The following is a 13,518-nucleotide window of genomic DNA, read 5'->3' as shown; positions in this document are numbered from 1 at the left end:
AATTGTGAGAAACAGAGCAGACCCTGAAGAAGAAAACGGCAAGGGACGGGAGCAGAGGATGATGTTGGCCGTTCGATTGGATCAGATCAAGGGCCGTGATTTTCTGGTGAAAAATGGGTGCTTCACAATCCAAGGAGGGAAGCATAGGGAAGAGGTGGAAGGCAGAGAGGGAGATTTCAATTTGAACCCCGAAAGTTTGAGATTATGATCAGTTCACACCCTGAAATTTGCTTTGGGACAAAGCTGCACCATGAAATTCAATTTTCTTCCAGCTCTACACCATGGCCCCAATAACCTATGGGGAAAGTTGCGTCATCGATGTATGAAATAGTCAATCCAATTTTCTTAAGAAAAAGTATGACTGTTCGAGATATATATATTTTACATTTTGCAAGACTAATTCACAGACTTTAGTTTGGTCTATGATCTATATAGTCCATCGTTAAAATAAGGTTCCTTTTTGGATGAACAAAAATAAGGTTCCTTGTGGTTTATTGCCAAATTGTGCATGGGATATAATTGTTGTGTTATGGTAAAAAGTTGTACAAAGGTCATAATTCGAAAGATCCTCTCGAATGTGCAAGCGAAGTTGTCCGTCCTTCCCCGCTTTTCATGCAAAATTGTAAACTCTACTCTAGTGGAGCTTATGTTTCGCCATTTTGACACTACACTTAGCTGATTTGGGGGGGTGGATTTGAGTATTTTAGCTTTCTGCTTTGTATAGGGATAAATGATACTGGTTTTTTTTTTATGTAAATTCCTTTTGTTATTAATGAAGTTATACCATTTACCCAAAAAAAAAAAAGTTGTACAAAGAACCAGAAACTTGAGGGGCCATTTTGGTAACTCAAAAACTTTAGAGTAGAAATAAGATTCTCGTGCAGAGGAAGGGGTCCCGCGTCGTATGATTATGTCGTCTACGGAATCTAGTGCACCCAATGGAACTTTGCCAGTGATGTTCTTTTGCTGCTTCCGCTGTCTACCAAATTATGTTAAGAAGACGAGGAGAAAGTGGTCTTTTGAATATTCTATTAATGACAGAGAAATTTTATCATTACTTGTGAGTTGTGACTTATAGTTATAATAATTAAAGTATTTATATATTCAAGGGAGGAAAAAAAGGTTAGTTGCACCGGTGATTCAAAAAATTTCATGAATGTTTCAAGTTAATTCAAAATATTTTTTTGGTAACTTGTTAGTACAAAAGTTTCAAAACTGTTTCAATATAGTACATTCCGTCAATTGCCCCTAACGCCGTTAACATTTTGCTGACGTGGAGCGTCCTAAGTGTCACTTTTGTAACGTAAAACTAATTATAATGCGTTACGTCATTTTAGAGAAAATAAAATTTGAAAAAGTGTAATAAAAATACAAAAATAATAAAAAAAGTAAAAATTTAGAAAAAAAAAAATTTTTTTAAAACTTTTAAAATTTAAAAAATATAAAAAAAAAAAATTTTAAAAACTTTTAAAAACTTTTTAAAAAAATTTAAAAATAATTCTAAAAATAATTTTAAATTTTTAAAACTTTTAAAAATAATTTAAACTTTTAATTTTAATTTTAAAATAATTTTTATTATTTTTAAATTTAAATTTAAAATTATTTAAATATTAAATTTAAATTATTTTAAAAAAATTTAAAATTATTTTTAAAAACAGTTAAAATTAATAAAAAATTATTTAAATAATTTAAAAATAATTTTTATTTTATTTTTAAAAATAATTTTTTATTTTTTCTAAATTTTTACTTTTTAATTTTTACTTTTTTCTTGTATTTTTTGTATTTTTATTGGACTTTTTAAAATTTTATTTTCTCTTAAATGACGTGTTGTACTATGATTGGTTCCACGTAACAAAAGTGACACATAGGACGCGTCATGTTAGCAAAATGTTAACAGCGTCAAAGGCAATTGACGGAATGTACTATATTGAAACGGTTTTGAAATTTTTTGTATCAACAAATTACTAAAAAAATATTTTGGACCAACTTGAAATATTCATGAAATCTTTTAGACCACCGGTGCAATTTATCCGAGAAAAAATGAGAGAACGCCCTAGTATTTTATAGCATCTTTTCTCTACCGAATAACATGTATTTGTAAGTAACACTTAGGTCGAGTTCGTTGGTATCGATAAAACATTTTTATTTTGACAGATAACCTGAAAAATACTTAAAGAAAGAATGATTAATGTTCTTAAATGCGACTCACATTCTTTTTGTATAGTTGCACCACTAATTATCTAATTATCAAGACGATTTACGAAAAAGTTTGAATAGACGAACTTCCACATTTTTAAAAATAAAATATCATGTCATATAATAAGAGTATTTTTTAGTTATTTCTTTTCCTTCTCCTCAAACAAGAAGTAGGGGCAGACAATTCATAATGAAGGTTGCATTTAGATCAAGGCATATCATTATAAACCCATGCATGTTCTTTTACCATCCCAAATAATTAGTTGTCCTGAACAATTATATACATATATTATTGTTTTGGGAAAAAAATGAAAGATAAAACCGATTTGATTTACCTTTTCCTTTTTTTTCAAAAAAATCGAATCATTTGTCATAGTTATGTCAATTCGAACTGGCACTGATGAGATTATTATTCTAGGATGTTTTTGTAAATCGAATCTCACTCAAAGGGAAATGAACGGGGGATAGATGCTTGCTTGGCATTAACTTGTCCAGCTCAAGAACAAGAATAATCATTTTATGCATGGCATGCTACGTGTGACTATTTCATTTGTTGGAATATTGTGAAAATATGAAATGAAAGAATAACCACAAAATAAATAGTTCATATTTATCTTATGTCACTAATATTAAGAAGCTAATCTTCAAGAATTAACCGTTATCGTTTAACCCGTTATCTTGCAACTTACCATGTATATCGCTTTTGATATGATTAAGCTCTCTAGTCGTTGTTAAATTAAGTCCAATTCATCGTTAAGGGGGAGAAAAGGGCCTAATTAGTCAACTCTTCCTACCCTAAATTTTCTTATTCAATACTAATGATCACGCTAAAGGCTTACTGATGAGAAATTATGCATACATATACTGCTTGACATTGATATTTTTGGGTTTGACCTCGTTACCTCAATTAATTCGCCATGAAACTTGATTAGAAGCCAAGGCCTAGCTAGCTAGCCTCCTTGAGTATAGTTCAATTAATCGAACATGAAACGACCGCTAGCCACCTCAAGTATTTAATCACATCAAGCGCTCGAGTTAAGCTTGGCTAGATGACGGATTCATTTAACTAAGGTATATTAGTTAATTACTTAAACAATAATTAGCTCGACCAGTGAGATTCTCCTTAATTTATATGAGAAAAGAACATAATTATGACTAATACAACACTTTAACGGATCGTTTGCTCAAAACATATATATGTAGCTGTAGCAGGTTGGGAAAAAGAGTAGAGCGGTGATTATGATCAACCACTGTCTGTTAGAGTGGTGATCTATAGTCTAATCGATGTCGAGATGTTCCTTAACCAGGGTACTCACACCATGGACATTTTAATTATGAATATAACTGCTACGTTTGATTTGTTAGTGTGATTTTAGAATCATGATTTTTATTTTAACTCAATACATTACACAACAAAAACACACGTTTTCCAAGTCAAAATTATAATCTCATCTCATTTGTCCTTTTTCACAATCAAAATTAAATTAAAATCAAAATTACTTTAATTCTGAAATCAAACACACCTAACATATCTAGAATAAATTATCCTTATGGTGCCTCTTGACAAAGAGTTACGCATAAAGAAAAACACATGCATGAATCATGCATGAAAAGGGTACTCATAATAATAACAATAATAACAAAAAAAAACAATGAAAAGGGTAATCCGGATATTTAGTTAGTATTTTTCGTATTTGATCAAGTTATATGCAATCACGATGTATTTTCATATTCAGCAAAAAAAAAATACAAGGTATTCATTATTTGTACATTATTTTCAATAAAAATCGCTAAAGAGATCACACTTATCGAGAGAGAGAGAGAGAGAGAGAGAGAGAGATCAACTAATTTCTGTTTATATATATATTTATTTATTTTCTATCTAAAACTATATATGTATATATTACCAGATCGTTATTAAATTGACATAAATATATACATTAATAGAGAAACTGGAATATCGAAGATCTACTGGTCCCGACAAGATCGGTTTCACGATTTGAGACCTCATGGGGTAAGATTCTAAAGCCAAATTAATCAAAGGTCATGCAAAGAGCAAACGAAGAAAGCAGCACGGAATTGCTTTAGCTAGCTAGCTATCAAAGTCAAAATTAACTTTTGAATACTTTTCCTCTTGATGATCGTGTATATATATATATATATATATTAGAAAAGAAAGTAACTTACTCAATGCAGTGTCGGATCAATTATCGATCGTTGAAGTGGAACGGCCACTTTAATTTATATAACGGGGTTCCACCTAGAGAAAAATTATTCGAAGACGTAAGTTTTTCACTAAGATAATAAAAAATATATAAATTATATGTTTCAATAAAGAATTATTAATACTTAAAAAGAATATGATCTAAAAATCATAATCTTTAGATTTTAGTTGAGTTCAGGACAACACCCTCATTCGACTTGTGGATGAGGAAAACCAAATTGCTACACATGCTTGCTTAAGCAAGCTCAATGGAAGAGACTCCATGATACTAGCTAAAAAAACGTAATAACATGTGCAAGTCGGATAAGTTTCAATGGTCATGCTATATAGTAAATTTTGATATAAGTACATATATATATATATATATATAGAATGCATGTGACAAGTGCATAATTGTTTGGATACGAGCTAGAAATCGGGTGCGATCGATGAGTCCGACTAACACGAATAAGGCCTGTTCGAGGTTGGTCGCAATTTTTTGTCGGTAGAAAGTGGGGATCTATACGTACGTGAGGTTTCAGTCGCACGTGGCCCCCATCATCCTCATCATCCCAAAAGCAGCACCGGCTGAGAAATGTTTGCCACTCTTGGTGGTGGCTGATTGATTGATCGGGTGATCGTACGGTCACGATGATTACATCCATCCATCCAAAGGATGGGACCTCGATCGATGCAGGCCCAGGCCAATGTTATATTATCGTTGAGTGCTTCCAACCGTACGGACCACTGTAAACTCCAGTGCACCGGAACGTGCATGCTCCGGCAGACACCTCATCATCGTCCACATTCCGCCTATATATATATATATATATATATATAGGGCCCGATAGCCTTGTATCAGGTACGTGCAGCGGTGACGGACCTTAGTATCGTTGGTGGTATAAAGGTGGTGGTTCTCAGAGAGAGGATGGCTCATGGAGATTTCAGCACTCTCATGGCTGAAAAATAAGTATTAATTTTAGAATAAATAAAAATATATGAGAGGTAAAAATTAAAAATTACTAAAAGTAAAAAAATTATTTAAAACAGAATAAATAAAAATAGATTTTATCAGCATTTATTAATCTGATTGAGAAAATCATATTTGCAACTGCAATTTTGATTCAAATTATGACATAAAAACTCTTATTAAACACCAAATCTACTTAAAATTATAAAAAAAAATTATAAAACCTCTCACTAACAAACGAACTCTAAAAGTGAAAACATCTTTGCGAATTGAATTGTTCGGATGGCACTATAACTCTAGGCTCTCATTGTTTCCCTAGTTCTCTGATTGATATTTCATTGTTGCGTTTTGGCGACATTATTGGGCTCTACTTAACTCGATTATGCTTAGTGTAGTTTCTATTCTTTTATTTTATTTTCTTTCTCTTGAGCTTTGGCTTCGATTCGATATGATTATGTGTAACCCCGAAAAAAAAAAAAGAAGGAAACTATGCCATGTCATATCGTTTATTGAAATTGCGGACCCCACTCGGATACTTTCTTTTTCTTTTTATTTTTTTTTATGAACGGGTAATTTCTTTCTCTTTATCCTTTTGGGTGAAAATATGTCAATTTCCTTTTTATTAAACCCGAAGACAATTTCTCGGGTCATAAAATCTTCAAAGTATATATCCGACACGAATATATATATATATACACCATTTGAGATCTGCTGCTACTCATAATATACTTGTATCATTTTGAGGAAAGCAAAAATTGATAATACATTGTAGATTTTTTTTAATCCTTTTGGTGATAAAAGGGGACCAAGCCCAATTTATTTATGTGTTTTTTCTTTTACATTTTTGCATGCTCAAGATGATTCGATTATTTTCAATTCTTGAATATATCATTAAGTTGAAACAAAAGCTAGCATGTTTACTTCGAGAAAAAATTTCAAAATTTTCATAAAAAATGGAAATTTTTGAAATATGTATTTACCTACCTAAATGAAACAACATTTTATAAGAAAAAGCTGAATTTTCTAATTTTTCAAATTCAAAATAATTTGAAGAAATACTTTTAATTGTTCTCCAGCTTCTTTGTTTAATTGGATTTAATTAAAATTTTGCAATAACTTTTTTACAATTTTAATTCAAGAATCTTTAATTAAAAAGTTCATAATCACTAAAAAGCATATTATTCAAGTCCCATACTCAATAAGAAAATACTAAATTTTGAGTTTGTAAATATAATTTTTCATTTTTAAAAAATATATATTTAGAAAAAGAGAAGAAAAGTGAGAAAGAAAAATTGAAAAGATTTTTTTTCAAAGTATAATATAAAAGGCACGATTCTATTATATATACACACACACACACTAAACTGTAGGCATGCACGTATTGCGCGACAACTATAATGGTTTTCTCTAATACATTCATGGATGGATTGATTTGATAGAGGAAAAATTTTTAATGTTTAGAAAAATAAAAAGAAATAATTTAAGGTAAAATTTGAAAAAGAAATAAAATTATGTGGTAAAACATGGGATTGGGAGGTCAAGAGAGGAGAGAGTAAAACAAGGAGAGATTGACACGTGGATAGAAAGAGATATGAGAATAGTAAAATAAAGAAAGATTGACACGTGAATAGAAAGAAATATTGTCATTCTACTCATATCTTTTATTTAAATTATATTATATTTTAAACTAAAATTAAAGGTTGCATTCAAATTTTCAAACACTCAACGAAAGTTTTAATCATAATATTCATCTTTTAAAAATATTTTAGTATATATTTGAATAGAATAAATTTATCAACAAAATCGTACATCGCACGCGTAATAGGCTAGCATATGTTTGATTAGTAAATATCTAATGTTTATTGGCCTTCTTAATTAAATAAATTTTCCGTTTTGAAAAAGAGGGTATTATGCTGTAAATACACGTCTTCGCCTTTGAACTAAGAATCTCTAAATTTGATTCTTACTAGTATAATTTTTCATGCCTCCTTTATTTTTCATTTATCATTCCATTTAGGACACTAAGTATAATCATCGTAATAGGAGAAAATAATTTTTATATTATATTATAAATTGTAAAGAAGAGATCAAGGGGTGCTTTTTAGGGACTAATGTGTGGAGAACCCTCACCAACTTTCGAACGCAACTCCAAAACGGGAAGACAATTGTGTTGACCATGACGGGGTCGTGTCTCTTACTTGCTTTAATAATGATGATTAGGGTTAACATTAATAATTGCTAGGTAATTAATAAATGTCGGGGCATGTTCAATGTTATTAAGCACCTACTTTGAATAAATCACGTTTCTTTAACTTATCCTCATGATGGTGATGGACTATTAATTGGAGACACAACGTTAGGAGAGACAAGAATCACATTGATCATTAACTAACGAGTGTTGATATATATATTTTTGATAATCAACCTAATAATATTTCTCCTAATTTAAAAATTCACCCACAATATGGAATGAGTTATAATTGACGCATTTAAGGACAATTTAATATTTTTATGCGAGTGTCGAGAGGGTGCACAATTTAGGAGAATCTAGCATTTGTTAACTTTATGCCCGATAAGTGGTACCTGCTGCCCGGATCTGACAATTAAACAAAGTTATCGATTGTATAAGCGGTTCCATCTATTGTATGTTGTATCAATTTACATGATTGATGTTTAAACCATATATAATATATTTTGCTTGAAAATGTCTTACATTATTAAATATATATACCTCTTTTTACCATTATATAATATGTCATCGATGTGCAGCTGGTTCACTTTCCGTGTCTTGACATCAAGTCCCTAGCCTACGAGAAGGCGAGCAATATTAACTCGATATTGATTGAATCATAGGTTATGACGGTATGTTGATAATTAGAAGTATTCATGGGCAGCCAAGGGTGCCGGATGGCCCATAATTTCATTGGGGGCATACGGTGGCCTTTTGCTAATTAATCGGCCATGTTGTGCCATCAGGTAATTAGGCTGTTTGTGATACAATATGAGATCAAATATCTATGGCATCTTAAGAATTACTAGTTTTATTTTTTTATGAACAATTAAACTATCCATGGCAACTTAAGATTGCTAGCAATCTAATTGGGTAGATAGAGGAAAAGTCTTTCCTAATTAACATCAAGATTGATGGGACTAAGGTATAATTAAATGATTGACGATATACATATAAGTTTCCTAATTAACATGCTATTCAGATTTTCCATTGTATAATTTTCTCGATCCAAAAGGAAAAGAAGGAATTTCAATCATAATTAATAATGTTGAAGGTACTTAGAATCATCATACATAGAATATTCAATCGATTTCTACAACAATCTATATTTCTTCTCTCGGGGTCCATCTTCACAAGCCGGTTGATATAAAAAAATTTATATCCAAGTAAATGTCTGGAGGCATTACCAAGAGCTATACGTGTGTAAGAATGGTTTCAAATCCACATCATAAATTACTCATGATTGTATGAATATTTTTCTCGCTGCGATGTGGGTGTTTTCTCTAGTATACATTTAACGGAAGTAGAGTTAGGCCTAGGCAACTTTCATTTTTATTGCTAACTTCTTATGAGGAAAAAAAAAAGGAGTTGCATCAATTGAATTGCGTGATCCTGCCTCGCCACGTGGCGTGAGGAAGCACAAATTGAAATGCATAAAACTAAGGATTTGGTGCTAATCACTCGAATAATTGCTATAATTATTATTCATTAAAGAATTCTTATTGGTTCTTCCTCACCACGTCATTTGAGATAGGATCATCTAAAATTTTCTCATTTGAATTGGGTTCATTTAGCATGGAATCGTAATGAATTGACCATGGAAAGGAAAGTTCAAATTCCTGGAATCTAGCTCGATGAAAGAGGAAACTACATGATGCGGGACTAAATAACTTTAAGATGTAAATGTTCCAGAAGATATAATAGACATGAAGATATCACGATATAAATTGCCTAATTAAGAGCTTCCATAGTCTTTTTTTTTTGGGGAAATTTCCATTGTCTATTTTTTTACCCAAAAAGAAAGAAGAAATAATTTCCTTATTAACAATTATATATACATGTATCCCCATACGCAGGCCGGTGTTACACGTACTCAGCCTTGCTCCCCATTCTCCCCGACGTCCTCGCTCTCGCGACTCCGTCTCAGCCCTTGGTCGAAAACTACTATTATCCTTTCTGGCTACTGGTTATTCCAGAAATCGAAACAATGAAGTGTATCGGTTGCAAATACACGCCTTCTGCTGTGCTCGGCAAGGAATGTTCGACGATAGAGCAGTCGGCGAACAATTGGGCATCGCTGCCGAGAGACCTCTTGCTCTCCATACTGGGAAGACTAGTGCCGGAAGTTTCCGATTATATACACTTTGCTTCTGTATGCAAGGACTGGTTCTCAGCCGCACGCGATCATCAGGCCCTAACTCACAAAAGGCCGTTCTTCCCTGTCCTTCTTATTCCGGCAAAGGACAACAGCCCGACACATCGAGGTTTGTGTAAGAAGAGATATGCCCCTTTTTAATTTTTCTTTTAATAGTAATACCACGGCATGATCAATGAAACTTTATTTCGTTGTATATTTCGCTCGAACCCATATCTTATCTTATGCATTTAATAATGATAATGACACATAAAATTACAAACTTTTCAGCAGGTTGGTACAATGCGGTCGAGAACAGGATAGTGACGGACTCCCGATTTCGTGTTCCTTATAATAAGAGGTGTTGTAGTTCACATGGATGGTTGATCTTCACCGAGGAGACCTTGGCTTTAACACTCTTTAATCCTTTATCTGGAGCAACCATCCATCTCCCTCCGGTGAGTAAGGTTCCGACTAAAGAAGAACTTGGGGAACACAGGTTTTACGACCACGAATATCAAGTCCAAAAAGTTGTGTTGTCTGCTGATCCTTCTATGGCTCCGGGCAACTATGAGGTTCTTGCCATTTACGAAGACGGAAGGCTGGCCTTGTTTAAGTGCGGATGGAGCACATGGATTCATGTCGAATGGGATGGACTCCTAATCAGAGAAGTAACCTATTTCAACGGAAAGTTTTATGCTGCTAACGTCTTTTCATTGATGTGCCTCGATGTGTGCAGTAACAAACTCGAATCTAACTCCGTCTCTGTTACTCTGAGATGGCCAGCCGAACGGCCACTTGATAGTGCTTGGCCTGGCATGACATACCTTGTTGGGACACCTTACGGACATCTCCTCTGGATTAACAGGATTCATACATATAAGAGTATCGGCACCCATAAAGATGTTCGGGATGACATCAAAGAGTGTCTTGAAGCCAGCGAACTAATAGAAGAGAACGGCTGCATAAGGTACCGCTTCACGTCACGCTTCGAAGTCTATGAGGTGAAGAAAAAAGAAGGGTCGACGACGCAGTTAGTAGCAGAGCCGGAGCTCATTAAAACGCTCGACGATATGGTTCTGTTCTTGGGTCACAACGAGTCTTTGCTGCTTTCGACTCCGTGATTTCCCCGAGTACAAAGCAAACTGCATCTACTACGTAGATGATTGTCTTTACTTGCCAATTGGAGCTCCTTACCAGCCATTTGGAGCGATTGACATGGGTGTCTTCGATCTCGAGAGTCAGTGCTGTAAGCCGTTTGATTTCGTAGGCTCTGGAAAGGGACTCATGCCACCGCCTATATGGGTCCTCCCAAAGGCGAACTTTGAAATACCACTTTCTAATTAATATATGCATGCATCCTTGTTCTAACTCCCCGTCCAATAAACCACACATATGTATATAACTTAATTTGATTTTTTTTTCCTTTTGGCAAAATCAAGTTCATAGTTTTTTTTCCGCAGAATTATCTGCATGCATGTATTTGCTTTCCCCTGCCTTCAATTTCAACCACTAATTGAATAGTTTGCATTTCCAATCCAAAATATTGTAGTTTTGTTCCTCATGGTACATTATATTGGGATGGCTACCAGATGTGGAAGAACAATACACGACTCGTTAACTTAAGGTCATATTCGAAATTAATTTGACCACGAAATTGTCCTCTGCGGTTCCGCCCCTTCAGGCTTCATGTCTCTGTTGGGTAGTCATTCGATTTTCAGCATATAACATCCCACATAAACCTTTTCGAAAACCTGGCCCCTGGCTAGCTAGCTAACAAATTCAAAGAAACCTTGCATGCTCAAGATCAAGAATATATATAGAAACATGGAGCTAAGCTAGCTTGTTTGAAGCTAAAGCTCGTGTATCATATAGAGCCGCTACAAATTAGTCGATCGAGGATCGAGCTTGACTCGATCAATTGTATGAGCCATTAACCCACATAACATGATTGTTAGAATCGTGATTCGAGTCGTAAAATCGTATGATTCTACGATTCAAGGGACGGCAAGCGATTCTGATTTCACCTGGCAGATCGAAGTAGTAGGATCGGGCTTGGATCGGGAGTTGAATTGCACAATCGTGGAATCGGTGCGAGTCAACCGATCCTACTACCGGTTACACTGCCAGCCCAACTTAGCACAAGCCCAGCCCATTTGTTCGGTCGGTCCATCAAGAAGCCTCGACCCGATTTTTTTATTTTTTACTTTCAATTCTCTTCTTCTCGGCTTTCAATCAGAGGTCAAAGTTGAGAGATTATCGAAGAACTGAGGAAGCCCTAGCTTTGCTTTGCCCTTCTTTTCCAGTTGAATCCTACAATTCCTACCTTCTTTGAAGTGTTGTACTTTGATTTTGAGTCTTCAAAACTATTGCAGCGCCTGATTTTGAGTCTGTTATCTTCGGAGTCGGAGCTATGCTTTCTTGGAGCTCTCTCGGTCTCTCCTGCTGCTGTGCTTCTTCTTGTTCTCCTTACCACAAGTGCCTCATATAAATTTGCTAACACGGAATTTTTCATGGATAATAAAATAAAATTTAAAAGTTATAATAAAACAAGGCAACGGTGACACGGAAAAAATTAAAATATAAAAGAAGAAGGGATCGATAATTTTAATCGTAATTGTCATATATCTATCTACCTATTATCTATTATCTATCTATTAATCTATCTATCTAACTATCTATCTCCCTGTACTTTTTTTCAATAAAAAGTGTGGGGTTAATTCTATATTCTTGCTTTAATCCCATATTTTCATAATTCCTTATATGCCATCTCTTCGCGCCCTTGCATTTAAACTAGACACCTTCTTACTCTCCATCTGACCTCAGGCCCTTCACCTTGTTCAAACATGATGGTAATGGACTATTAATTCGTGACACAACGTTGGGAGAGACAAAAATGACATTGATCATTAACTAACAAGTGTTGATATATATTTTTTTGATAATCAACTTAATAATATTTCTTTTAATTTAAAAATTCAACCACAATATGGAATTGGTTATAATTTACGCATTTAAGGACTATTTAATATTTATGTGTGTGTCAAGAGGGTGCACAATTTAGGAGAAACTAGCATTTGTTACTTCATCCCCGATAAGTGGTAACTGCTGTCCGGATCTGACAATTAAACAAAGTTATCGATTGTATAAGTGATTCCATCTAGTGTATGTTGTATTCATTTACATCCTTGATGGTTAAACCATATATATTTATTTTGCTTGAAAATGTCTTACATTATTAAATATATATACTTCTTTTTTACCATTATATGATATGTCATCGATGTGCAGCAGGTTCACTTTCTGTGTCTTGACATCAAGTCCCTAGCCTACGAATTTTAATACAAGAAGGCGAGCAATATTAACTTGATATCGATTGAATCATAGATTATGACGGTATGTGGATAATTAGAAAGTATTCATGGGCTGCTAACTTGCTAAGGGTTGCCGGGTGGCCCATAATTTCACTGGGGGCATCCACTGGCCTTTTGCTAATTAATCGGCCATGTTGTGCCATCAGGTAATTATGTTGTTTGTGATACAATATAAGATCAAATATCTATGGCATCTTAAGAATTACTAGATGTATTTTTTTTATGAACAATTAAACTATCCATGGTAACTTAAGATTGCAAGCAATCTCATTGGGTAGATAGAGGAAACGACTTTCCTAATTAACATCATGATTGACGGACTAAGTTATAATTACGTGACATTACGATATATATATATATATAAGTTTCCTAATTAACATGCTATTCAGATTTTCCATCGTATAATTTTCT

General features: G+C 33.7%; 1 protein-coding gene across 2 annotated transcripts; it reads left to right on the top strand.

Moving 5' to 3' along the window:
- The first annotated feature begins 9,507 nt into the window (after positions 1 to 9,507).
- On the top strand, positions 9,508 to 11,235 carry LOC116192486. Of its 2 annotated transcripts, none has more exons than XM_031521046.1 (2): positions 9,508 to 9,863; positions 10,028 to 11,235. In XM_031521046.1, exons 1-2 carry the CDS (start codon positions 9,587 to 9,589, stop codon positions 10,855 to 10,857), a joined length of 1,107 nt encoding a protein of 368 aa, XP_031376906.1. In that variant the 5' UTR covers positions 9,508 to 9,586; the 3' UTR covers positions 10,858 to 11,235. The 2 variants fall into 2 exon arrangements, with proteins under 2 accessions (XP_031376906.1, XP_031376905.1); XM_031521045.1 differs by having other exon boundaries at positions 10,025 to 11,235.
- The last annotated feature ends 2,283 nt before the right edge of the window (positions 11,236 to 13,518 follow it).

This window comes from Punica granatum, chromosome 1 (genome assembly GCF_007655135.1).
Source record: "Punica granatum isolate Tunisia-2019 chromosome 1, ASM765513v2, whole genome shotgun sequence".
Classification (NCBI taxonomy): domain Eukaryota; kingdom Viridiplantae; phylum Streptophyta; class Magnoliopsida; order Myrtales; family Lythraceae; genus Punica; species Punica granatum.
Note: the sequence above shows the minus strand (reverse complement) of the source record. Positions and strands in the feature narration are given on the sequence as shown.

Bases quoted from the DNA above. Each gene is read 5' to 3' on its own strand.
- LOC116192486 (XM_031521045.1), top strand. From the start codon at position 9,587: ATGAAGTGTATCGGTTGCAAATACACGCCTTCTGCTGTGCTCGGCAAG. The intron at 9,864-10,024 runs GTTTGTGTAAGA...CAAACTTTTCAG, and splicing joins CAACAGCCCGACACATCGAG to CAGGTTGGTACAATGCGGTC.